Source organism: Trifolium pratense, linkage group LG3 (genome assembly GCF_020283565.1).
Source record: "Trifolium pratense cultivar HEN17-A07 linkage group LG3, ARS_RC_1.1, whole genome shotgun sequence".
Lineage (NCBI taxonomy): Eukaryota > Viridiplantae > Streptophyta > Magnoliopsida > Fabales > Fabaceae > Trifolium > Trifolium pratense.
The window spans coordinates 43,925,155-43,951,943 of record NC_060061.1 but is presented as its reverse complement, the minus strand read 5'-3'; the positions used below and the strand labels follow the sequence as shown (position 1 = coordinate 43,951,943).

Below are 26,789 nucleotides of genomic sequence, written 5' to 3'. Positions count from 1 at the left end.
CTTCTATGGTCTTCCTCTTCTCTATCTATATTGAGAACTTAAATGGGGCGGGCCACCTGCAACCCCCACCTACATAAATTCAAATCTAATAAAGTCAAAACCGACAAGCATCGGCCATTTTTGTTGATTTTCTTTTATCAATTAAAGAGGGGTGATTTAAGGAAATTGATCGGAAATCACTTCTCTTGATTGTTTTTTATTTTTTTATTTATTTAAATAAGTGATATTCACATAATTTTTTTTAATTTTTTTTTGTTTTCTCTTTTGTGATTTTTTTATCTGGTGTTGTTTTAATCTCGTCTTAGTGCGAAGTTTTTGTTTTGATTTTCGTCTTAGTACAATGTTTGTCTTGTCTTGGTATGCGTTTACTTTTTGTTCAGATTTGCAGGTTTATTTCGATCCAAATTAAATGCATATTAAATGACTTTAGCATTATCAACGTTGGAGATCTTGATACATGATTATTCCGGACATTTGAAGTTTGTCCTATCAATTATAGGTTTTGTCATAGACATTATGTCGTTTTATGCTATCACTTACATGTACCTTAAATGCTACCTACTTTTATACTACCTTCATTCCAATTATATATAAGACATCTTATTCCAATTATATATAAGACATCTTTGACAAAAACACAAAAATTTAAGAAATTTTTTTTTGTCAATGATGTACGCTTTCTTTCTAAAATGACCCTCAATCATTAAGAGAGAAATGATGGATACATATGATGGATACATGTCTTCCTCTCCCACAGACATAACACTATATTGAGAACTTAAATGGGGAGGGCCGCCTGGATTGCCAACCCCCACCTATATTAACTTGTGTGATACACTACGGTTAACACAAACCCACTGATAAATAATTTAGCAAGTGAACTAAACAATCGTTAACCAATAAATTAAATTTGTATCATCCATGTCATGAATACCATTAGAGGAACTACTCCAAATGAATTTATCATCCATGTCATGATCAATGGTAATCAATGCTAATGCTACGCATACAAAATCTTAAAAAGAAGAAAGATTAGTATAAAGTTTATATAAGTTCCAATCTTCATTGTCTAACAAGTCACATATGAGCAAGTTAGGTTACTTTAATATAATATCAAACTTAAATATTAAAAAAAATTACGACAATGTGTATTTCAAATATTTGTTAAGTAACAGAAGAATTAGTTTTCATCGATACATAAAAGAAAATGACTAAACATTTGTCATTAATTAATAATTTGAGGGTTCTATTTTGTTGGTGGTGTACCTCTTTATTTTATTTTCTTGTTTGATTTCTTATCTTACTTAAGAAATTGTTAAGTTCTAGTATAGTGTATTTATGGTACTTTTTGATTTTCTCAACTTTCTCTTATACTTTTTTCATTTTTTATATTTATATAATATAATATATTTCCCATTTAAAAAAAGATTGTCATTAATAATTATAATTTAAAACAAAAATCACTGGACATATGTTTATCACATATCAATAATAAGTTAAGTTTATTAACTTTTGAATATTTTTTAAATAAAATTCAAATAATTAGAACATATTAATTATAATTTATTTAAAAATGTAACCCATTTGGGGTTAGTCTAGTGGTATTGGCTTAGGTCCTTGGAGTATACTCCTTTCAAGGTCTCAAGTTCGATTCCCCTGATGTCAATTTTGATGGGCTAAGTCCATACAGAGCAAACAAAAACTTTGGCTTTAAATGGGGCCCCGCAAGTAGGCGGTGAGATTGGTCCATTGAATTAGTCGGTTCTAGGGCCGGATACCAAGTTTTCAAAAAAAAAAAATTTTAAAATGTATACATGTCAATAATTTTGATAAAACAAATTTATTTGTTTAATAAGTTTTAAAGAAATAACACAATAGTTTCACTTATATTTATACAATATTTTATAACAAATTTTTAAATATTTTATTCTAACTAAATTTTCTACTAAAATATAATAATATAATGACAATTTAAATATCAAATAAACTATCTTAATATAACTACTTAACGCTAGAAATAGACGTTAAAAACTAATATGACTAAGAATTGAAGAATCCGAAAGTATTTTAGATTTTCATGAGAGTCAGAGATTACTAATGACAATGAAATGCGCAATGACTTTGGCACCAAATTCAAAATAGTAAATTATATATAACATGTGGCAAAATCTGGTGCACGTGACTTTGGCACCAAGTGCGTAGTACACGTCTCTTTATATCCGACACATTTCCACAAAGTTCTGGTGCACATGACTTCTATGCGAATATCTACACTCAAATCACTTTGCCTTCTCTTATCTACACATTTCCACGCATATCTTCTGCATCTCACAAAGTGTAGTATACATCTCACAGAAAAACAAAGAATCTCAAAATGGCAGAAATAGCAGTGTCTTTTGCTATTGACAAACTGCTTCCATTGTTATCAGTACAAGTCAATCTGCTCACAGGTGTTCACAAGGAATTTGCAGAAATTAAAGAAGAACTGGAGAGCATCCAAGCCTTCCTTAAGGATGCTGATAAAAGAGCTGCAGCTCAAGCACCCAATATCAGTGAAATGGAGAAAATATGGGTGAAGCAAGTTAGAGAAGTAGCTTTTCGCATAGAAGACATAGTCGATGAATATTTGCTTTCTTTAGAGCACCAACCTCAAGATCCCGGATGTGCAGCTTTACTCCAGATGATCACTCACCCGTTCAAAACTTTGAAACAACACCATCAAATAGCGTCTGAGATTCAGGACATTAAGTCATTGATGTGTGGGATCAAGGAAAGAAGTAAAAGTTATGATTTCAAACTTTCTTTTGAACAAGGTTCAAGCAGTTCTAATGGAATCCAGAAATCCAAACTGCACCCCCTTCGAGAGGCTGCTCTTTACATTGACGAAGCTGACGTTGTGGGCTTTGAAGCGCCAAAAAAAGTATTGATTGATTGGATGGTAAAGGGAAGAAAAGAGCGTACTGTCATCTCTGTGGTAGGAATGGCAGGACAAGGCAAAACCACTCTAGTCAAGAAAGTTCTTGACAACAAAGATGTCATTGCACACTTTGATTGTCTTGTATGGATTACAGTGTCTCAAACATACAATGTTAAAGACTTGTTGAGGGACATGTTGCTAAAAATTTACAAACAAAATGAAGAAAATCCACCTCAGAATATTAATCAAATGGATCAAAGGTCGTTGACCGATGTGGTGAGAAACTACTTGCAGCAAAAGAGGTATGTTGTTGTGCTTGATGATGTTTGGAGTGTACAATTTTGGGATGATATTGAACAAGCTGTAATTGATAATGAAAGTGGAAGTAGGATATTGATAACAACAAGGAACCTAAATGTTGTGGTGTCTTGTAAAAAATCTTCTTTCACTGAGTTGCTTGAGTTGCAACCTTTAACTCAAGAACAATCACTGGAGTTGTTCAACAAGAAGGCATTCAAATTTGACTATGGTGGATGTTGTCCAAAAGACCTCAGTTGTATAGCTGTTGAAATTGTTAATAAATGCAAGGGTTTACCACTTGCACTTGTTGCCATTGGTGGTCTTTTGTCTACAAGAGCGAAAACTGGGTTTGAGTTGCAGAGATTTAGAGAAAATTTCAGTTTAGAGCTAAAGAAAGATACAAATCTAATTGGGATAAAAGAAATTGTAGCTTTAAGTTATGATGATTTGCCTTACTATCTCAAGTCATGTTTGTTGTATTTTGGAATGTATCCAGAAGATTATCAAGTTAAACCAAATAGAGTGATTCGACACTGGATAGCTGAAGGGTTTGTGAAAGAAGAAAGGGGGAAGACTTTGGAAGAAGTTGCAGACGGATATTTAACAGAGTTGATCCATAGAAGCTTGGTGCAAGTGTCTTCAATTAGAAAAGATGGTAAAGCTAAAGGTTGTTGTGTTCATGATCAAATACGTGAGATGATCCTTGAAAAGTTTGAGGATTTGAACTTTTGCAGGCAAACTAGTGAAGACGGTAAGTCATCCTTAAGTGGAATAATTCGGCGCTTGTCAATAACAACCACGTCCAATGATTTAACGCCGTGTATTGAAAGCTCGCATGTTCGGTCATTGCTTGTTTTTACAAATATAGAATCAAAATTATTTTCTGGGAATAGAATCCCTAAAAATTACAGGCTGTTGAGGGTTCTTGATTGCAAATCTGCTTTAGTTCCTGAGAATTTGGGAAGTTTTATCCACTTGAAATATTTAAGCTTGAGGTTTATTGGGGAATGTAAAATCCTAAAATATATTGGAAAGCTCCATAGCCTAGAGACCTTGGATCTAAAGGCTACTGGTGTTGGTGATTTGCCCAAAGAGATTAGCAAGCTTATAAAGCTAAGACATCTTATCGGCTCTAGACTGTCTTTGATTCAATTAGAGGATGGTATTGGTGAGCTGACATCCCTTCAAACGCTGCGCTATGTTAATTTAGATTCGGATGGAGCGGAAAAGATAATTAAAGGGTTAGGAAAGCTGAATCAGATGAGGGATTTGAGATTGATTACTGTTCGTAGAGAACATGGAACCATTCTATCTTCGTCGATCAATGAAATGCAACACTTGGAAATACTAGTTGTTGGATCAAGATGTGGTGACGAGGGTTATGAAATCATTGATTTGGATTTGATCTCATTGCCAACTAAGCTTCGAAAACTTAGACTAATTGGGATTCTACAGAAGTTTCCCGAATGGATTCCAAAGCTTCAAAATCTGGTTGAGTTGAGGTTGTGGAACTCCAATTTACCTGAAGATCCATTCAAATCAGTAATTTGTTTGCAAAACTTATTGTCCCTCAATATACGGCATTGTGCTTATAAAGATTTGTGTTTGCATTTTGAAGTTGGATGGTTTCAAAAACTTAAAAAACTGAATGTTGGATATACCAAAGAATTGAGAGAAGTTATCATTGACAAAGGAGCACTGCTTTCTCTGAAAAAGCTAAAGTTTGACAGGCTCCTCGGACTGGAGAATATACCCACTGGCATCCAACACTTGGAGAAGCTTGAAGTTCTCCGTATTTCTTATATATCAGATGAATTGGTGCAGAACATTTCTACTGAGGATTGGAATTCAATGCAGCATGTGCCCCTTGTACAAATTTCTGGCAGTGATGGAATTCTTATTCCACATCCAAGGAGTTAGAAATCATGCTTTACCATACTCAGGGAGAAAAAAGGTGTGCTTTTTCTTCCTAAAACTTAATATTTACCTTTTTATTTATTAATTTCTACTCCCTCCGTGACACTTTATAAGCAAAAATACACTCTTAAGGTTCATTGTATATTTAATGTATATGAACTATATTGATACAAGCTTTATTTTCACTGTAATATGCTTTATTATTTTTAACTCAGCACTGCCAATTATATTTTGGATCCCCAAAAGCTATTTTTTTGTAATCATATCATTTGGAAGGGTCTAATTAATTCAATTTTTTGTGATTTGGTAGGTGTTGGGTTTCAATTTCAAGTGCAATGGCAACTCAGATTCTCCACAGGGACTTCTACCGCAACACTTTGGAACTTTTGTTGTTCCTCAATAAAAAGTTATATGTTTAATTTGTTTTTCTTTTGATTTGATGTCTGAGTTATTTGTAATTGTAGTATATCATGTATGCAACATATTATGAGAGCTTCCCTTTCAAGTATTGTGAGACGTTATTTTTCTGTTGATTTGCTTTCTATTTTGGTGTAATAAGAAATTTGACTCCTCAATCTGGCGGTCCCTCTCCTAGCGCTCAAGAAGTTAATTTCTTTTTGTTTGCTTTTTCTGTGCTGAGTGAAGCTAATAAGAAATTTGACCCCTTAATCATCTCTTTACATCTTGTAGATGTGATGCTATAGATGAGTGGTGTAAATCCTTTAAAATCAGTAACTTGTGTAAGAGAATGATTTATATATAGCCACCAATGCCTTTGCAGTATTTACACTTTCAAACATAGTGATGGCAAGTGCATCCCATCAAATCCAATTATGTTGATGTTGCACCAACTTCTCAACAATTTTCCACTGAGCTCCTACAGCTGCAACATGAAGTGCAGTCCTGCCATGTATTGTAACCTTTGCTGTCAATGCGCTTGGATCGTTCTCAAGAAAAGCCTTTGTTGATTTCCAATCACCTTTTAGTATTGCCAAGTGAAGTGGTTGATAGTAACTGTGGTCAAATCGTCAAGCAAATTTTGGCAATAATATTTGTAACAACATGAGTTTTTATGAAAGTAGGAAAATATAACTAGAACATTTTTAATCATAACTACTACAGTAGTTCTAAACTCATAAAAATGCATTATGTGTTTTTAAAGTGATTGGAAAATGTAGAAGCTGTTTTCTGAATCAAGTTTAAATTTACATATGAAGTTCAATGAATAGCTAAGTTTATTTGTTGTTTTCACTAACAATGAATAGCTAAGTTATAACTTGGTATTAAAATTTTCAACTAAGGAGATTGCCTTCAAATTCTCTTAAAAACTTGGTACTTTAATCATAATCCAAAACATGATTCTGTTTCTACTAATCCATAGTTGTTTTGTGAAGAAAATTAAGAAATAAAGATCATACCGAACTCAGTGACAGCGGTCTTCTTGAAGCTGAAAACTAATTCAAATGGGTGCTTAAAAGCTGCAGAAGCTAAGGAAAATATGCACAATAACACTCATTTGCCTTCCTTATATAAGAAATGAAATATATATTTTAGAATTGAGTATCGGGCCTAACTCAACCGTACAAATCATGACTTAAGTGTGGAGATGAATGTAAATTAGTTACAACTTACAACCTAACAAAACTTATCATGACAAATGAGTCAAGAAGTGTGGACAACATATCACCATTTTCAATAATATATAACAGTATACATCCTCCAGCCACTATTATAAAAATAAAAAAATAAAAAAAACACTTTTTAGGTTTATGTTAAAATTGATATATTTGTTTTATAATATGGACCAAATATATCATTTTTTCAATAAACCTAAAAAATGATTTTTTTACTTATAATAGTGATCAAGGGAGTAAAGAATTGTCTTTTTTTTTTTTCTAAACCAAACAAAAAGATTTATTTTTTGCAACTACTTTGACAGATCTCAAGTTGCTCAATAAATATCAGTGACAGTGAGCAAAAGTCAGGGTCAATGGGTAGGGGCTAACATAAACTTACTTTCATAACTTTTGTGCCTTAAATGCCATCTACTTTTATAGATAAGCCATATTCACAAGAGGGTCTTTTACAGACATGCAAGGTCTTCCTTTATGTTGTTTTGGATACGAAATTATTTATCTCTAAAATAAAAGATAATCCCTATCCATACACTCATATCACTTTGCCTTCCCTTATGTCTTTATCTAACAAATTTCCATCCATATCATCTTCATCTCACACAGTGTAGTATACATCTCACACACACACACAGATCTCAAAACAAAACAAAAAAATTCTCAAAATGGCAGAAATGGCAGTGTCATTTGCTATTGACAAACTGCTTCCATTGTTAATAGAAGAAGTGAAACTGCTCAAAGGTGTTCACAATGAATTTGCAGAAATTAAGGATGAACTGGAAAGCATCCAAGCCTTCCTTAAGGATGCTGATAGAAGAGCTGCAGCTGATGCAGACAACACTGATGAAGGAGTCAAAATCTGGGTGAAACAGCTTAGGGAAGCAGCTTTTCGGATAGAAGACATCATTGATAACTATATGATGCATGTGGAACAACAGCCTCGTAATCCCGGATGTGCAGCTTTACTCAACAATTTTTCTCACTTGTTCAAAACTTTAAAACAACGCCACCAAATAGCGTCTGGAATTCAAGACATTAAATCATTGGTACGTGGGATCAAGGAAAGAAGTGAAAGATACGGTTTCCAACGTTCTTTGGATCAAGGATCGAGCAATTCTAGAGGAAGCAAAAATGCCAAATGGCACGACCCTCGAGTGGCTGCTCTTTACATTGATGAAGCCGATGTTGTGGGCTTTGAAGCGCCTAGAAAAAGATTGATTGATTGGATGGTAAAGGGAAGAGAAGAGCGCACTGTCATTTCTGTGGTAGGAATGGGCGGGCAAGGTAAAACAACTCTAGCAAAGACAGTTCTTGACAACAAGGATGTCATTGGTCACTTTGATTTTGTTGTATGGATCACGGTGTCTCAATCATACAATGTTGAAGGGTTGTTGAAGGACATGTTGCTAAAGTTTTACAAACAAAAAGGCAGCAATCCTCCTGATAGTATTTATAAAATGGATCGAGAGTCATTGACAAATGAAGTGAGAAACTACTTGCAGCAAAAGAGGTACGTTGTCGTGTTTGATGATGTTTGGAATGTGCATTTTTGGGATGATATTGAATTTGTTGTAATTGATAATAAAAATGGAAGTAAGATTTTGATAACAACAAGGAACCTAGATGTTGTGGTATCTTGTAAAAAATCTTCTTTCATTGAGGTCCTTGAGTTGCAGCCTTTAACTCAAGAACAATCATTGGAGTTGTTCAATAAGAAGGCATTCAAATTTGACTCCGGTGGATGTTGTCTGAAAGAGATCAGTGGTATAACTATTGAGATTGTTAATAAATGCAAGGGTTTACCACTTGCAATTGTGGCCATTGGGGGTCTTTTGTCTACAAGAGTGAAAAAGGGGTTTGAGTGACAGAGATTTAGAGAAAATTTAAGTTCAGAGCTAAAGAAAGATACACATCTAATTGGCATAAAAGAAATCATAGGTTTAAGTTACAAGGATTTGCCTTACTATCTCAAGTCATGTTTGTTGTATTTTGGAATGTATCCAGAAGATTACATAGTTCAATCAAAGAGACTGATTCGACAATGGATAGCTGAAGGGTTTGTGAAAGAGGAAACCGGGAAGACTTTGGAAGAAGTTGCAGAAGGATATTTAACAGAGTTGATCCATAGAAGCTTGGTGCAAGTATCTTCAATTAGAAAAGATGGTAAAGCTAAAGGTTGTTGTGTTCATGATCAAATACGTGAGATGATCCTTGAAAAGTTTGAGGATTTAAACTTTTGTACTCAAATTAGTGAAGATGGCAAGTCATCCTTAAATGGAATAATTCGGCGTTTATCAATAATAACCACTTCTAATAATTTAACTCAATGTATTGAAAGCTCACATGTTCGATCACTGCTTGTTATCACAGATAAAGAATCAAAAATATTTTTTGAGGTTAAAATCCCTAAAAATTTCAAGCTGTTGAGGGTTCTTGATTGTAACTCTGATTCATTGACGAGTGTTCCTGAGAATTTAGGAAATTTTATCCACTTGAAGTATTTAAGCTTGGGAAAGTCTTTAGTGATAGTATTTGGAATCCCAAAATCTATTGCAATGCTCCGTAACCTAGAGACCTTCAATATAGAGAGTACAAGAGCTATGTTGCCCAAAGAAATTAATAAACTTGGTAAGCTAAGACATCTTACTGGCATGCACCTGTATTTGATTGAATTAGAGGATGGTATTGAAGAGATGACATCCCTACAAACGCTACGAAATGTTGATTTACATATGGAGGGAGCAGAAAAGATGATTACAGGGTTAGGAAAGCTGAAGCAGATAAGGGATTTGGGGTTGGTTAATGTTCGTAGAAAAGATGGAATCATTCTATCTTCGTCAATCAATGAAATGCAACACTTGGAAAGACTAGCTGTTGTATCAAGACATGAAAAGCGCTCTTATGAAGTCATTGATTTGAATTTGATTTCATTGCCAACTAAGCTTCGAAAGCTTACGCTAAGTGGGATTCTACAGAAGTTTCCCGAATGGATTCCAAAGCTTCAAAATCTTGTTCAGTTGACGTTGTGCTACTCCCGTTTAACTGAAGATCCATTGAAATCACTAAAAAGTTTGCAAAACTTGTTGTTCCTCTCGATAAAGAAATCTGCTTTTGAAGGTTTGTGTTTGCATTTTGAAGATGGATGGTTTCAGAAACTAAAGGAACTGCATGTTGAATATTCAGATGAACTGAGAGATATTATTATCGACAAAGGAGCATTGTCTTCTTTGAAAAAGCTGTGTCTACATGGAGTTCATAGACTGACGAATAATATTCCCACCGGTATCCAACACTTGGAGAAGCTTGAAGTTCTTGGTATTTATTTTGCATCGTATGAACTTCAGAACATTTCTACTGATGATTGGAATTCGATTCAGCATGTGCCCCTTGTAGACTTTTTTAACTGGTATGGAGTGCGTATTCTAATCCCAAGGAGTTAGAAATCATGATTTACCATAATCAAGGAGAAAAAAGGTGTGTTTTTTCTTCCTAAAATTTAATATTTACCTTTTATTTTATTTTTATAGGTATTAGAGTGTTTAAAATAAATCCTGTCATCAAAATACAAGCACTGTAATATGCTCTATTATTTTAACTTAGCACTACCAATTATGCTCATTTGAAAGAGTCTAATTAATTCATTTTGATGTGATTTGTTAGGTGTTGGGTTCAATTTCAAGTGCAATGGCAACTCTGATTCTCCACAGGGACTTCTACTGCAACACTTTGGAACTTTTGTTGTTCTTCAATAAAAAAGTTATATGTTTGATTTGTTGTTCTTTTGAGTTTGATGTTTGAGTTATATGTAATTGTAGTATATCATGTATACAACATATTATGAGGGATTCCCTTTCAAGAATTGTGAGACCTTATTTTTCTGTTGATTTCCTTTGTTTTGGTGCAATAAAAATGAAAGTTTTATGTAATTTTCATTCTGCTTTTCTAGCTTATTGTTCAAACATAGTCCTTCGGGGAATAAGCATGTAAAGAAATGAAGTGTAAAATATTTAAATTTCCCCTCTAGATATATAGACAGAGCTGTAATAAATGCTACCATTGTTGCCATTGCTGCAAAGGACAGAAAATCCAAACCAAACAAAGCACTAACAGAGTGAAAAGCTAACAAAACATCAGAAGCAATCCAAGTATAAAGTCTCCTTCGGCGTAGCATCCATTTATGGCTGATAAAAACATCAGAAGAGAAGTCATTGAGCAAAAGAAGGCTAGCTAATGCATCTGATACAACAAATACTTTGAATGTCTTATTTGACAAGAATATTGGTTTTCCTTTGTCTTCACTAGTAGCCACTGCTTGCAGAAAACAATCCAAGTCAGCAAAAGCATTAAGAAACTTAAACTGGGTTTTTCTTCTTCTATGAGGACCTCCAACACTTTCCAGACAAAACAGTGCATGGTCAGAAACACTAGGGTGCATAACAGTAAGGGTGTAGTCCTTCTGAAACCAATCTATATTACCAATCACTCTGTCAATTCTGGAGTAAATAGCACAGTCACTTTGTTTATTATGTACAGATTATTATTGTCAGGGCCGGCCAACAGCAAGTGCACAATGTGCAACAGCGCTGGGCCTCCAAACCGGAGGGGCCTCAAAATTTTTTTATGAAGTTTTCTCTCCCGACCCCCCCCATTTCTTTTATACCCCCCGAAAATCCCATTTTGCCCTTTGCGGTATAAAAAAATTTTGTCAAGAGACTTCGGTTTTTACGAACCGCAGGCCATGGACTTCGGTTTTTACGAACCGCAGGCCATGGACTTCGGTTTATATAAACCACTCGCTGAATTACTTCGGTTAATGTTAACCGAAGTGTTTCTATATATAAATACTCTGCTGTCAGTTCTTATTATTCACAAAACGAGAATTTGAAAATCTTACGGAAAGAAGATCAACTTTTGACGCATTTGAGGCTTGAAATCGAGATTGAAGCATCATCTAATGGATTCAACACGCACCAAAGCACAAAACTCAGGTAACCACCGATTTAAATTCGTTTTTTCTTGCTATCATAGACTCTGTTCTCGCAAGGTTTCTGACAGTATTCCTTCGGGGAATATAAACCGAAGTCAGGTTATGTGACCTTCGGTTTATACGAACCGAAATGTTGATCCTCTGCGTTAGGCTTAGGCTTGGCTTGACTTGACTTTATATTGACTTATAAACTGTACTTCATATTGACTTGGCTTTATTTTGGCTTCATATTGACTTCATAGTGTCCTATGTGTTTAATTAGTGTTGTTATAGGATTGTAAATATTATGTGTGGTTGATTGATTGTTTTTTCATTTGCGTATGCTGTAGTTACGGAAGGCGAAATTAACGAAGTTGTCGAAGTTAGGCGACCTGTTGTGCTTGGCCTTTTTGCAACGGGCATTGTTCCAGCTGGTCAACCAAGAAGTCCTCCTAATGTGCCGCAGCCGATAGAAATTGACACATCGTCTCATTTTGCGACTGATAGGGAAGAGAACGACAGAGATGAGTTGATCAAATGGGCTCGAAGCGTGTCGCAAAGTTTAAGGTTCGCAATTATAGTTAGGCGATCCGATTCGGGCGAGAAGAGAAAGGCTCAATTGGTGTTAGAGTGTGAACGTAGTGGGAAGTATGTTCCAGCCAAGAAGAAGTTGAAATCCGATACCTCCGGAACAAGAAAATGCGAATGTCCTTTCCGACTCCGTGGGTATTACAACAAGGCAACAAAACTATGGCGTTTGACTGTTGTCAACGGTATGCATAACCACGAGTTGGACAAAGGGCTTGAAGGGCATCTCGTGGCGGGGCGTTTGAAACCACAAGAGAAGGATTTTATGGACGAGATGACAAGGAATGCGGTGGCTCCAAAAAACATATTGTCCACATTAAAGGAGAGAGATCCGGAAAACAAGACCTCTGCAAAGCAAGTGTACAACGCTCGTCATAGGTACAGAGTTAAAATGAGGGCGTCCATGACTGAGATGCAACACTTATGCAAGAAGCTTGATGATAACAAGTACTACTACAAGTATCGGACGGTTGTTGAAAATGGAGTAGAACATCTTCAAGATATATTCTTTGCACATCCGAGGTCCATAACTTTATTCAACTCTTTCCATACTGTGCTGATGATGGACTCCACATACAAAACCAGCAAGTACAAAATGCCGCTGTTTGAGATAGTCGGATTCACTTCGACCGAGAAGACATTCAACGTTGCTTTTGCCTGGCTCAGTAACGAAAAGGAAGACAACTTTATATGGGCTCTGCAACAACTACGTTGTTTGTTAAGGCGTGAGACAAATTTGCCGAAGGTTATCTTGACGGATCGAGATTTAGCTTTGATGAATGCTATTCCGGCTGTGTTTCCAGAAGCGGCGGCGTTGGTTTGTCGGTTCCATGTTAAGAAGAATGTGAGGACCAAGGCAGTCGAGCTGGTCAAGGTGAGGGATGGGGAAAAGGTCAAGGCGGCGGACATGAGGGAAAGAGTCTGTTTGGCGTTCGAGGATGTGTTAGATTCGTCTACTGAGGCCGAGTATACTGAAAATGTTATGGCTTTTAGGAAGTTATGTGAGAGGTGGCCAAAATTTGTTCGATACGTTGAAGAGACAATTTTGGACACCGACAAAGAGAAGCTCGTGAGTGCATGGGTGGACAAGCATATGCACATGGGCAACCATACGACAAATAGAGCCGAAAGCGCACACGGTGTTTTGAAAAGTTACTTGACCGACGGTCTCGGTGATTTGGTGAAGGGTTGGGAATCGATCCACAGAATGTTAGGCAATCAATTCACCCAAGTGCAAACTGAATTTGGCCAGAACATGTCTGTGTATGGACACACATACCGGAAGAAAACACTTTACTCGACTTTGATGTTTAAAATCTCTAGACGTGCAATGAGATACATCCACACTGAATCAAAAAGAGTCGAGTTTACTGGTATGGATAGCATGAAGTGTGGTTGTCTGATGAGGACTAACTACGGGCTGCCATGTGCGTGTTTGATTGCCAAGAAACTGCACCACAATAGGCCTATTAGACTCGATGAGGTTTACAAACATTGGAAGATAATTTGTTTCCAAGATGAAGAAGTTGGTGGCGACGTCGAGGACGATTATGCGTGCACGGCAGAGTGGCAAGCAATTCAGGTGCGTGTTTATTAAAGGCATAATACACTTATTTTACGATTTTACGATCATTATGCGTTGGTTTTTAATTTTTAATGGCATATTTTTTTTTTGTTTGTTTTAGGAACGATTGAGGACAGCTGATGTAAGCATGAAAAATGAGATCCGAGATCAACTCCGCAAGATTGCGTATCCTACAACCACCGATGTGGAGCCTCCGACCACAAATGTAAAATCAAAAGGGGCTAAAAAGAAAAAGGTGGTCCGTGGAACAAGATCCACCAGCAGAGATAAGTCTCGATGGGAGCATGTTGAAGAATATTTCACGGAGACACAAGCGTCGCAATCGTCAAAGCCGTCTCCGTCAATTCCGTCCCACTCAAGGCCATCATCATCACAACCTACCGCATCAAACCCTATGCCTACGGTGTCTGAAGCTCCGCTCACTGTGTCCAACCCATTGCCACTAACCTCATCATCTCAAATTTTTGGAATTAACCACATGCCAAAATTCATGCATCCCTTCATTGAAGATATCATCAACGTGGACGGCGACGGCTATTGTGGTTACCGTGCCGTTGCATTGGCTCAGAGAGGCAACGAAGATGATTTTGAACTGATACGGTGCAACATGAGCAGGGAGTTGCGATTGAATAAGGATATGTATGTTGCTATATTTGGTTGCGAGGAGCGTTACCAATATATCTGTGATGCACTACTCCCACCCCCGAGGACGAGACAACGTACTAGTATTAGGAATAGTGTTGCACCGATGGATAAATGGTTCACGTTGCCGGATATGGGACATATCGTGGCCACCATATTGGATAGAGTAGTTGTTCAGCTCTCCATACTTCAAAATGGGCCTTGTGAAACTTTTTTCCCATTGCGTTCCATTCCGTCACCAAACCCGTCTTCAAGGGTTATTTGCCTTGGCGCGTTACCGGATCACTATGTTTTGGTAAAGCTTAAAGTTGGGTGTCCGATACCCAAATCAAACAAGTCGTGGAAGCAATATTGTGCTAAACAAAGTTTGGGTTGGGAAGATTCATTCATAGCTGCGCAACATAGGTTCGAGGAGATGATGAGCACCGAGAACGTTGTCCCCATCCAAATAGTTGGTGCAGGCAGTAGAGAAACTCCGTTGGTGATTGACTGATCATTTGGCCTATTTTAATGTATTTTACGTTGTTATATATTTTGATGTAAAGAACATCCATTTTGTAATGATATGAATCGAGATGTAATGACATCCATTTTGTAATGAAATATATTGAAGTGATTTGGTGTTGTGTAATTGTTTGTGTCAATATAATGATATTGGTTGAAGTAATCTTGATGTTGTGTAATTGTATGAATAATTTTTCCAATATGAATGTGTCTGGATGAACAGCATTAACAGTGGATTTCGCGTGGATGTCATTCCATGGAAGGTCGTGAGTTACAATATCATTGGTTGTCATGAAAATATATTTCGGTAACTATGTACCGGAATTTACCCAGATTTCGGTAAATATCTGCCGAACCAGCCTATTTCCAGTGAACAACCGAAATTTTCGGTAGATTGGTACCGAAGTATGCTGTTATTTCGGCAAATAGTTACCGAACTATAATTTCGGTAAACATCTGCCGAATCCTACATATTCCAGTGAACCACTGAAATTTTCGGTAGCTTGGTACCGAAATAAGGGGGTATGACAGTCAACTTCGGTGAATATTAACCGAACTCATAAACTTCGGGGAATGCGAACCGAAATGTGTTTAAATTTACAACTGTTTACTGGGGGTATAAAAGAAAACTGGGGGGTAGAAAAGATGTAAGCATATGCCTGAAAACTTGTTAAAAATCATATAAATAACTTAATCGATACGAACCCGTCAAATAATTTATATTTGAGATTACACCGACACTTTTTGTGGTTGAGATTGGACCGACAATTTTTATTTTTATTTAATTTTTTTTTTTGTGGTCAAGATTACACCGACATTTAGTTGTGGTTAAAATTACACCGACGAAATTATGTGGCCGTAATTAGATTGAATGTAGTATAAAACCGCCGTATGTGTATAGTTGTGAAAAACACGTTTGAACAATTTCACAAAATGAGTGCTTCAAATCGGTCTGTTAATAACAATAGGGCGACATCTCATGCATTTTCAGTTAAGTTTCGCGGTAACAACGAGTTGTTCTGCGTTGACCTGTCGAACAATTTGACGACTATTCAAGCTCTTAAACGCCAGATCGAAGTCATGTATCGCTTCAAATACGGCAGACAAATCAAAATAGAAAAAATTGCGTATTACGAATCGACAATCGATCTGGCCAGTGATAATGTCGGTGGATATGATGAGCAACCCCGAAAATACGAGTGGAAGGAGTTGAAAAATGATGACGATGTGAACGACATGTTCAATGGGGTAGAAGTTGATCCGAAGTATCCACGTTTGTATGCTACCTTAGTAGTTACAAACTGAAATTTGGTTACTCATGTTGTTGAATTCTCAGTTATGTTGTCGTTGCATTTTCGTTTACGTTATCGCTTATTTTTCAGTTATGTTGATGTGACCTTTTAATTAATGAATGCTTTTATGTTGCCCGTTTTTTATGCTCCATCTAAATTTTCTAAACGCTCGCCAAACGAATCAACACCCATCTACCGCATTTAAGCCCACCTAACTCCGCTAACTACCAATCCACCTCATTAACGCTCACCTACCGCCATAATGTGCACCAAACCCATCTTTAAATTCACGTGTTTTGTTGAATTCAACACTCGACAGAAAAAAAATAACGGGAAAATGGATGTCTCACTCACACAACGAATGAGATCTACTCTTGCGGCAGTTTACTTCGGCGATGGAAAACCGCATTTGTTTCGAATCAATGACGGTGAAACGTTCGAAGGTCTGAAACAGCAGCTGTACCAACTGAATCGCACCGTCAACAACCCGAACGACAATAGAACGGTATCAAATCTCCTGTATCGAAAGCCATCAATTGGTTCTGACGGACGCGTTGCTTTCACTCGTATGGCTGTTGAAAACAACGATGATGTTGAAACTATGTTTTCAATCTTCGAGCAGTACTCCTCCACGGGACCTATCGAGCTAGATGCGACACTGACAAGATCAGTTGAAGCCATCCTTGCTTGTCTTGTTGGGCCGGAAGACCCAAATAGGCAAACTAAGTGATGCGACCGTGTTGTTATCGTTTTGTTTTTTAATTTGCCTAAGTGTGTTTTCCTTTTCATCTTTGTTGTGATTTTTAGTTTGCCTAAGTGTGTTTCATTTTCTTGAAGTTATAATTAATACTATTTCGGTAAAAGCTTACCAAAGCTTTCCCAGATTTCGGTATTTAGGTACCGGAATTTTGACTCGGTCACTGGAAATAGGTAATTTCGGCAAAACTTTACCGAACTAGTAATTTCGGTAACTGCAACCCGAATATTACCCAGATTTCGGTAATATCCTCCCGAATTTTTGTCTGGCTCACTGTTTTAGTATGTTTCGGCATATTTTTACCGAAATATATCTTTTCCCAACAAATGACTTTAAACTATGTATCACCCGTGGGATCATATCCACGCGAAATCACCTGTTCGGATATAATCGTATTTCAAATGAAATTCATACATTCCAATCCAAATCCAATAAAAAAACAAATTAAATGGAAACCGCATTCAATATAAATCCATGTTCATACATCCCAAGCAAAACGAAATTATACGGACAAGTTGTTCCATTGTACACGGCAGGATTTAAAAAAAAATAAAACATAGCGAAAACAAAAAATAAAAAACTACAAGCTGCTTGTTCCGGCATCTTCAGTTGTTGTCTTCTTCTTCTTCTTCCTCTTCTTTGTTCCTTCACCCGAGTCTCTTTTCCTCTTCCGTCGCACCAAATATGCATCTACAGGCTCCAAATCAGTGTAGGCTTTTTCAATAACCACCAAAGCATCGGCCAAATTGAGTTGACCATCGAGCGCTTTCCTCAAATCCGCTCGACCAAGTATGCTGCCCTGGAAATTTTGGTCCTTTTAAAGGCAAAAATCTTGCCGCATAGGGATTGTCGTGGGTGTATCTCTCATCAACAAAACGTCCACCAAAAGTTTTGAAATGCGCCATAATCCAGGCCTATTGAAAACACATGATATGGGTAAGCAAAATATTTAATTATAACAACCGACATTCAGTTAAAAGGCAAAACGCATTTTGAGTTTGTATGTATACCTGAAATAGACAGTTATAACCACCATGATTTCCACATCTCGGGCGGCTTGCAGCATCCAAGTAGTTGTACAGATATGCCAGCCCAGAAGCACCCCAATTCCACGTGTTAACTAAACTGAGGTCTCGCAAGTAGGTAAGAAAAATGACGTCCACGTACTGCATACTTTTGTTGGTGAAAATGGTTGCACCGATCAAGTAGAGCAAATAGCATCTAATGGTGCATTCCCTGAGGAATTCCACATCTTCAGCAGGCTTCTTTAACCTTTCAGCTTTCAAGGCATCCTTCAAATTATCGAGATACAAATCCTTCAACGCCTTAAACCCTATATGTGCTCCTTTCATTTTTTGAAACTCTTTCTTGCACTTACTAATAGGGAAGTTCAGATACTCTACGCACATCTCTTCACCATCTTCCTTTGTACATGACGTTCCGTTGTGGTCGAGCATTTTTCCGGTAATCGGAATATGAAGCAATGAGGACACGTCGTCCAAGGTTATAGTCATCTCACCAATAGGAAGATGGAAAGTTCCGGTCTCAGGATGCCATCGCTCTGCAAATGCCGTCAACAGACCCCAATCGGTGTGATTGTAATTTGTCCGCCGCAGAGTTTCGAGTCCGGACGCATTAACGACATTCCAAAACCACGAGTACTCTTTCGGACATATCTTGAAATTGTTGATTTTTTTCCCGTTGTTCATTACCCTCAAATACCGGGATTGGAGCTGCAAAACATTACACTTCATTACACTTCATAACAATCGACATCGAAAATAAATAGTGTTATATGAATCGTAACTTACCTCTCCTTTCCACAACGGTACAGCAACATGTTTTCCAAATCCCGGCAACAAAGACAAGTCAGACGGACCACCATCATAACATGTAACTGGTGGTGGTTTAACTCGTGGTGGGTTCCTTCCTTGTGTTACTCGTGTAACCTTTTTCCGTGGTTTTTTAGGTTCTGGTGGTGGTTGTTCAGCCTCCTCTTCCTCCTCCATTTCCTCTTCCGCTTCCTCATCAACTTCTTCTTCCCCATCATCATCCCCCTCTTCATCCGCTTCCTCATCCGCTTCCTCCGCTTCCTCATCCACTCCTTCCTCCCCTTCCTCCCCTTCCTCTTCCCCTTCTTCAGAAATATTTTCTTCCACGTCTTCATTCTCCTCTTGCGATTCTGCATCCTCCGGTCGAGGCTCATCCATCGTGGTTGAAACTGCTTTCCCTTTAGCTCGACTTGGAATTTTATCTACATTGACCGCAGCCTGTCTACGTGCAGAGCTATGTGCTTTGCTTGCACCGCCACGTCTTGTTCGGCCAACTTTGTCGTCCGTCATGATTCCTACAAGAAAACAGTCACCATAAGTATCTACGAAATCAATATTCATCGGTTACTCATTCAAACAATTTTTATACATAAATCAATACTCATACAAGCATTTTGTCAAACACTTGGTGCACATAAACAAGAATACAAATCCAATTCATATGCCCTAAAATAAATTACCCTATACAAGTCCAATCATATACCATAAATTAAAATACAACCCCAAATTTAGTGGAATCAAAACAATAATCACGAGCATTAACAAATCAAAATAAAAAAATTAAAAAAAAAGCAAGAAAATGAGAGAGTTGAGTTTGAAAACTTACTTGTAGAGATGAGCTTGGTGATTATCAGGGAGAAATTGAATGTTTAGAAGAGAGAAATTGTCGTTCTACTGGTGAAACCTTAAATTTGCGATTGAAACCTCCAAAATCGCCCTAGCCTCTGTTGCAAACCGTTTTGGCGCAAATGGTGAACGTTTAAAGTTTTTCCTAATATATTAGTTAATTTCGGTACATGCGAACCGAACTATAGCGTTTTCGGCGTTTGTGTACCGAATATCACCCAGATTTCGGTAATTAGCCCCCGGAATTTTCATTGGTTCACTGGACAGGACGTATTCGGCATAAATATACCGAAAGTTATTTCGGTTACCAGGTACCGAAATTTACCCAGATATCGGTACGTGTATACCGAAATTTTGTTTCGTTCACTGGAATATGATCTATTCGGCAGAAATTTACCGAAATGTATATTCGGTTATCAGGTACCGAAAGTTACCCATATATCGGTACCTGGATACCGAAATTTTCTTTGGTTCACTGGAATTAGGTCGTTTCGGCATATATCTACCGAAATGTACCCAGATTTCGGTAACTGGATACCGAAATGAATTGCATAATTTTCTTTTTTTTTTTTTTTTGGGTCTTGCACGTTTATGTAACATCATAAACTATCATAACATAGCTGAGTATTAGACACATCACGTTAACGGAAATTTAAAAAAGGTAACGGGTAATTAAACGTAGTCAAATACACCAAATTGTTTGAATCAGACTACATCCAAATTCGACAAATTCAAATAATAAAATTACATTAAACAACAACTGAGTTACAATATTAGCTAAGCCTACTCTCGAGTGTTGTACCGTCTCCCTCTACCCCGCTTAAGTCGCCGACACGTCAAAACAGGGTTAAGCAAATTCAAAATCCTCCGCAAAGTACCATGAACAGGAGTTCCTTCCACCGCCTCACCTTCGCGAAGTGACCTCTCCACCTCATCCCTAACACCACGGCATACCTGAAGCATGTTAGGGTCATTCCTTGCTTCCGCGGCCTCTATCAACACCTCTAAGTTAGGTGGCCTTGGTGGTGACACCGGAGCTTGTACGGGTCGCATAACTGGATGCGACACTTTGTAAAACCATGTCATGTATCCAGGTTCATGGTCCCATGCGCTAACCACAGCCTGACCCCTCATCTCTTCAGCAATCATCCTCAAATCCAACTCCTCCATAAAAACACGATCAATCTCACATAGGCTCATCCCCGGAGTCGCAGACAAATCCGGTTTTCTAGGAATGCCTTGAACATGTTTAAATTGTCTAAGCACGCGTTCAGGCAAATGCTTTGCTTTCAAATTACCACATCTCAACCATCCAGAAAACCAGCATGAATTTATCAAAGGGCGGACGTGTCGGTGATCATCATATGGACTGAATACGCAGTCATACGTCTGAATATTATCCAAACTGTTTCTATAGCTACTTGGTTCCCTATGTCCAGCTCCGGGAACAAACTTTGCATTTCGAGGCATGCCCTCAGAATAGATAGGATCCTGCGCCCACACGCTAAGTCCCGGAAAATGAGAAATTATCCAGCCCTGAAAGCATGACAAACAAGTTTCATTATATTGACGGACATTACGTATCATACATGTTGAATAATTTTCGTAAGCGCACGTTTATGTTACCTGAAGCAAAGACATGTACCCAGCCATCTGATTCACTGTCACCAAACACGCATCATCCAGATAATGTTGCAAATGAACCAGAGCAGCAGCACCCCAATTCCATTCACGGACAGCCGACAAATCCTGAAAATACTGCAGGTATACTACGTCCACGTAGTAACTGCTTTTGTTGCTAAATATGGTACAACAGACCAAAAATAGCAAGAAAGCCCGTATGGACCTGTCCCTATACAGCTTAATCTCATGCGCCGACTTACCTTCAGCAACAGCTTTATCAGCTAATCCGTGGTTAACACTATAGATATCCTCCACGTCAGAATGCTTCAGATGGAGCCCGTTCATTTTGGCAAAATGACCCATAACAACATTCCGATCAACTCCTAGAAATGAATTAACCATGTCAGCCGCTTCATCCCTTGACATTTTGCCATGGTTCAGAAACTTTCCCTCGATCGGAATATGCAACAGACACTGGACATCGTCCAATGTGATGGCCAGCTCACCCAATGGAATGTGGAATGAACTCGTCTCCGTATGCCATCTTTCAACAAATGCCCAGAGGAGCCCGTAGTCAAGCACGCTAAAATTAGTCCGGGTAAGCGGCTCCAAACCCGATGCTTCAACCACATCCCAAAACCATCTGTCCGTGCGGCGCGACGGTTTTTGTATATTAATAACTTTTTTTCCGCTGGCGATGCAACGTAAATTTACCGCTAAAATCTGAAAAATTCAAATAACACAAAAAATTATCGAGCTAACGTAATCACAACATTTTTAATAAAATAATCGTCGTATTTTAAATTGGTTTACCTCTTTGTCATTTGGGTCTGCATACCATATCGGAATAGCCATATGCTTATCGTACTCCGTTAACAAGGACAAATCCGTCGGTCCTCCTCCAAAACCTACTTCATCATCATTACGTGAACACTTTGGTGGTTTTCGGCGTACTGGTTTGCGCCGTTGTTGTCGAGGTGGTTGTTGCGGTGGGTCTTGCGGTTCATCTTGCGGTGAGTGTTGCGGTGAGACTTGTGGTGAGACTTGTGGTGATCCAAGATCATCATAATCAAAACACGCATTTAAAAATTGGTCGGCATCAAATTCATCTTGCACCACCAATGATTGTCCTAGACGTGTCCGTCCACGTGTATGCGACCCACCCGCCTCGGCATCATGTGTACCTTGCCCCGGAGTTGGTCCTTTGCGACGACCTCGTTTGGACGGATGATTTGCAGCAAGCTCTCTACGAGCGGAAGCATGTGCATTGATTGCCTTTCCATGCCTACCCCTAGGTAGATTTTCTTCCATATCTATACATAGATAAATAAATTCACAGTCAATACAATACTTATAATTCAATCGAACACATGATTCTTGCAACAATGGAAACATAATTCAAATGGAAACATGCATTCATATTCACTCGTACATTTTGACAAACACTTAGAGTACACTATAACTCAATTAGCTTCATATTCACATTTAACTCAATTAGCAACATTCATTCATGCTAGTATGTAACCAATCTAACAACTAACCAATAATCAACGATTCAAACAACATAATCAACAATTTAACTCAATAATCAGATATTGAAATTTTGGAATTTTTATACGGAAGAACAAAAAATGAATTTGAAATGTCATGGTCATGAGGAATGCATAGAATGACAAATAAAGGAAAGAAACTTACTTGATGAAATGTGATTTGAAGTTGGATGTTGAAGTTGGCCGCAAATGTGTAGAAGAAAGGAAGAGAGGAGTTTTGTGGTTTGTTTTTCAAAATAAAACGAACTTACTGAAATTGTTCATATGTAAGACAACTTCGGTTAATATTAACCGAATCAACCCTTCGGTTAATATCCACCGAAGCAACCCTACATTCGGTTCGTGGATACCGAACGATGTCAACACCACGTTCGGTTCGCAGTTACCGAAATGTTTCAAGATGTCAAAAGACTTCGGTTTTTATAAACCGCAGTACCCCCCAAGGGTAAAAACGGAAATTCAGGGGGTATAAAAGAAATGAGGGGGGTCGGGAGAGAAAACTTCTTTTTTTATACTGCATTATTAAGTAATAATTTATGGCTATGTTCAAGGGAAAAAATGGCCCAACTAAATCAACACACATTAAGCAACAACATGTGGCATAAGGCTATTGGAAAGAGCACACACGCACAATAATAGGAAAGAGCACACACGCACAGTAACAAAATAAAAAATTAGGATTTCAAGAACACATTCACTCCACCGACCACCGCAAACAACAAATCAACACTAACCTAAAAAGAAAAAAAGCATAAAATCTTGTTTTGAATTTAAGGTTAGTTTACTAATTGTTCAGTATTTCTTCTATTCTAATTGTTAATTTTTTTTATTAGTTTGTTATTTTGTGATTTTATTTGAGAATTGCTAATTATCTCTTTTCTTTTAATTGATATACACGGTGTAAAATAGTTTTACACGATCGTCCAATGAATAACCATAATTTTGTCATGTCATGTCAAGAAAGTGGGGTGAAGTGGGATGATGTGGCGGAAAACATGATTGGTATTTGTTGACAATGTAAAATTATTTTACACCGTCGGTGCATATCAATTAAATCCTATTTTTTTACTAAGGGTCCATTTTTAACATTTAAGTCAGGCCTCCAAATCCTCGGGAGCGGCCCTGAGTATTGTTCATCATAGCGCTTAGGTCATGATATTCAGATTCAGCGACAGGTCTACCACCAATTCTGTCACGACTCTTCAACACATTGTTGAAATCGCCCATAAAAAACCAAGGACCCTGTTGTTGGTTATGGATAGTTTCAATGTCATTCCATAACCTTTTTGTTTGCTCTAGTTTATTGTGTGTGTAGATAGCTGTCAACAAAACATCCAGTCTCCCTTAAAATTTCCTATGTTTATTTTGTAATAAGTTGGAAATATTGTCATATTTTTTATATCGTGATAAATCGCACAAACCGAACCAACCCTAGCCGTATTGGTTTGGATTGGATGACTTTTTAAAAACCCGAACCAAACCGAACCGCATGCATTTTTATCTCGTGGTTAGGAAGACTTTTTTTTCTCAAAACCGTACCTTGTATTACTCACTCACTGTACTGCTGAGAATCTGAACTCGTCAACGATGAGATTCTCGTTACTAATGATTTCTACCATTAGCATGTTTATTGTAATTATCTAAATACTTACCTCGAAGCTTCAATCTCGTTCCCCATTTTATTGAGCCCCCGCACATTTCAGGCTATAATCATGGAACGTCTTCATGAAACACTATGGCATTCATACCAAGTCTTTCAAACCCATTGCCACGTATGACTGCTGATGTTGATGTTGGTTTTTACCCCTTGTCTCGTCCACCTTTGCTCACCTTCGTCCATTCACCATTATTTGGGTCAGTGTCCGTAGAGTAGACATGGCAATGGGGTGGAGACAGATATTGCCCTCTCCAAACCCAAACTCATCCCAATTTCGAGCGGGGATAAAATGTATAACCTCAAACCCATACCCAACGGGGATCGGGTATCCCCATCGGGGTTCGGATATCCCCGTTACGCATCTTTTCATATGAATTTGAATTGTGTTTTAGTATTTTTTTATCAAAAAAAGAAGTTAATTGTCCAAAATTATTTTGTTTCAACAATATTTTTTTAAATAAAGAAAAAATAGAGAAAATAGTTTGTTTAATACTCAAATTAAAAATAAATATAAACATATGAATGTAATTTAAGAGATTGTTGGAGGGTTTCTAATGTAAAATAGGTAAAATCTAATTTTAGTATAAGCGGAGAGGGTTCGGGGACGGGTTCAGGGTGGGTATCAATGTGCCCATTACCCGCCCCAAACTCATCTTTTGAAATCGGGGAAAACCCAAACCCGAACTCAAATCCAGTCAACTTGGATTTTCCCCGTCGAAATGGGTAGGGTTTGGGCGGATACCCACGGGTATGGATTTTATTGTCATGCCTACTGTAGAGGTTTTAGTTATTGGCTGGGTAGGCGTTATCACCTTCGGAGTTGCAATTTTGTGCTCTTCGGTCACTTACTTTGTCATGGCCTTGGGTACCCAATTTTTCACTAGATTCTTCTTTACTCCATATTCGTGCCCAAACTTTTGACATTTATTACAGAAAGTTGGTTTCTATTCGTATTCCACCGGCTGTTTCATTTTTCCCCCTTCTGAGTCGGTAATGGTAATCTCATTGGGCAGTTCTTGAGTAATATCGACCTCGATCAATATCCTAGCATAGGAGATTCGGAATTTATTAGCAGTGCATTCATCAATAACAACCGGAGTACCCAAAGCACTCTCAATCTTACTCAAGCTCTTTGCACCCCACAGATACAAAGGGAGCACTAGTAGAAAAAACATTTTTTATATCTGGCCAAAAACGCATTTTACATCTGGCCAAGGTCAGATGTAGACGCACAAGATATAGTAAGTATAAACGTTTTACATTTGATACACGCCAGATGTAAAATCTACATTTTTACCTATGTTTTTGTACGTCAACTGATGTGAAGACCATTTTTTCAATTTTTTTTATTTTAATTGAACCTTTTACATTTATTTTTTCTCAATAAAAAGTTATATGCTTAATTGTTTTACTTTTGATTTGATGATTGATTTATTTGTAATTGTAGTATATCATGTATGCAACATATTATTTGAGCTTGCCTTTCAAGAATTGCGAGACCTTATTTTTCTCTGTTGATTTCCTTTCTGTTTTGGTGTAATAAAATTGAAGTTTTATGTAATTTTCAATATGCTTTTCTAGCTTATTGTTCAATCCATAGTAATTTGAAAACATAGCCAATTGTTTGTGTACCAAGATTTGGATGATGATTATAGTTAAATGCTTTTACTTTGATGGTACTTTTTTTTTAAACGGCAAATATATTAAGAGCAATGTTATTTGTGGCAAACGGAAACCACACTTAGACTGATGATATGTGTCCAAATTTAACGGTAATAGTAAAAAAATTGACGGGATGGACTAACTAATTGAACGGCAGAAAAGATAAGGGACCAACTTGAAACCTAAATTAAAAATAAGGGACCAAAAATGTAAGTAAGCGAATATTTCTTTAAAAGTGTACTATTATTTAATAATCATATATACAAATTTGGTTCTGCCTATGGAGTAAATATATTTAAAGGTAAATATTTTTAAAGATAACTGTTAGAAATAATATAAAATTATTGATGTGGCTCTATTCTTACACTCGAAGCAAGAAAACAATATTTTTGTAGGTGCCCTGATTTAAGCATATTGAGTGTAATTATTGTCACAAATCAGGACATATATAGAAAGATCGGTGGCTACCTTGCTATTCTTTTCAACAATCTTCGCCACATCTGCTAATAAATTCCTC

General features: G+C 37.4%; 6 protein-coding genes across 7 annotated transcripts; 4 read left to right on the top strand and 2 right to left on the bottom strand.

The window, feature by feature from the left end:
- Window positions 1-2,374: 2,374 nt before the first annotated feature.
- Window positions 2,375-5,622, top strand: LOC123916830 (disease resistance protein RPM1-like). Its single transcript, XM_045968392.1, has 2 exons — window positions 2,375-5,171; window positions 5,445-5,622. Exon 1 carries the CDS (start codon window positions 2,375-2,377, stop codon window positions 5,135-5,137), a length of 2,763 nt encoding a protein of 920 aa, XP_045824348.1. The 3' UTR covers window positions 5,138-5,171; window positions 5,445-5,622.
- A 1,512-nt stretch (window positions 5,623-7,134) lies between these two features.
- Window positions 7,135-10,700, top strand: LOC123912838 (disease resistance protein RPM1-like). 2 transcript variants are annotated; one of them, XM_045963415.1, is made up of 2 exons: window positions 7,135-10,242; window positions 10,429-10,700. In XM_045963415.1, the coding sequence occupies exon 1, from the start codon at window positions 8,763-8,765 to the stop codon at window positions 10,206-10,208; it is 1,446 nt and encodes a 481-aa protein (XP_045819371.1). In that variant the 5' UTR covers window positions 7,135-8,762; the 3' UTR covers window positions 10,209-10,242; window positions 10,429-10,700. Both variants share the same exon structure in this region, with proteins under 2 accessions (XP_045819371.1, XP_045819372.1).
- Window positions 10,701-11,411: 711 nt separating this feature from the next.
- LOC123919075 (PKS-NRPS hybrid synthetase cheA-like) lies at window positions 11,412-16,366 on the top strand. Its single transcript, XM_045971299.1, has 3 exons — window positions 11,412-11,756; window positions 12,085-13,904; window positions 14,008-16,366. The coding sequence occupies exons 1-3, from the start codon at window positions 11,723-11,725 to the stop codon at window positions 15,040-15,042; spliced, it is 2,889 nt and encodes a 962-aa protein (XP_045827255.1). The 5' UTR covers window positions 11,412-11,722; the 3' UTR covers window positions 15,043-16,366.
- A 316-nt stretch (window positions 16,367-16,682) lies between these two features.
- LOC123915181 lies at window positions 16,683-17,075 on the top strand. Its single transcript, XM_045966323.1, has one exon. The coding sequence runs from the start codon at window positions 16,683-16,685 to the stop codon at window positions 17,073-17,075; it is 393 nt and encodes a 130-aa protein (XP_045822279.1).
- A 746-nt stretch (window positions 17,076-17,821) lies between these two features.
- LOC123915178 (protein MAIN-LIKE 1-like) lies at window positions 17,822-22,335 on the bottom strand. The gene is made up of 4 exons (XM_045966322.1): window positions 22,217-22,335; window positions 18,914-19,449; window positions 18,113-18,835; window positions 17,822-18,016 (listed from the first exon to the last, which is right to left on the bottom strand). The coding sequence occupies exons 2-4, from the start codon at window positions 19,442-19,444 to the stop codon at window positions 17,822-17,824; spliced, it is 1,449 nt and encodes a 482-aa protein (XP_045822278.1). The 5' UTR covers window positions 19,445-19,449; window positions 22,217-22,335.
- Window positions 20,564-22,714, bottom strand: LOC123915177 (protein MAIN-LIKE 1-like). The gene is made up of 3 exons (XM_045966321.1): window positions 22,217-22,714; window positions 21,407-22,126; window positions 20,564-21,316 (listed from the first exon to the last, which is right to left on the bottom strand). The coding sequence occupies exons 1-3, from the start codon at window positions 22,712-22,714 to the stop codon at window positions 20,564-20,566; spliced, it is 1,971 nt and encodes a 656-aa protein (XP_045822277.1).
- Window positions 22,715-26,789: the final 4,075 nt, after the last annotated feature.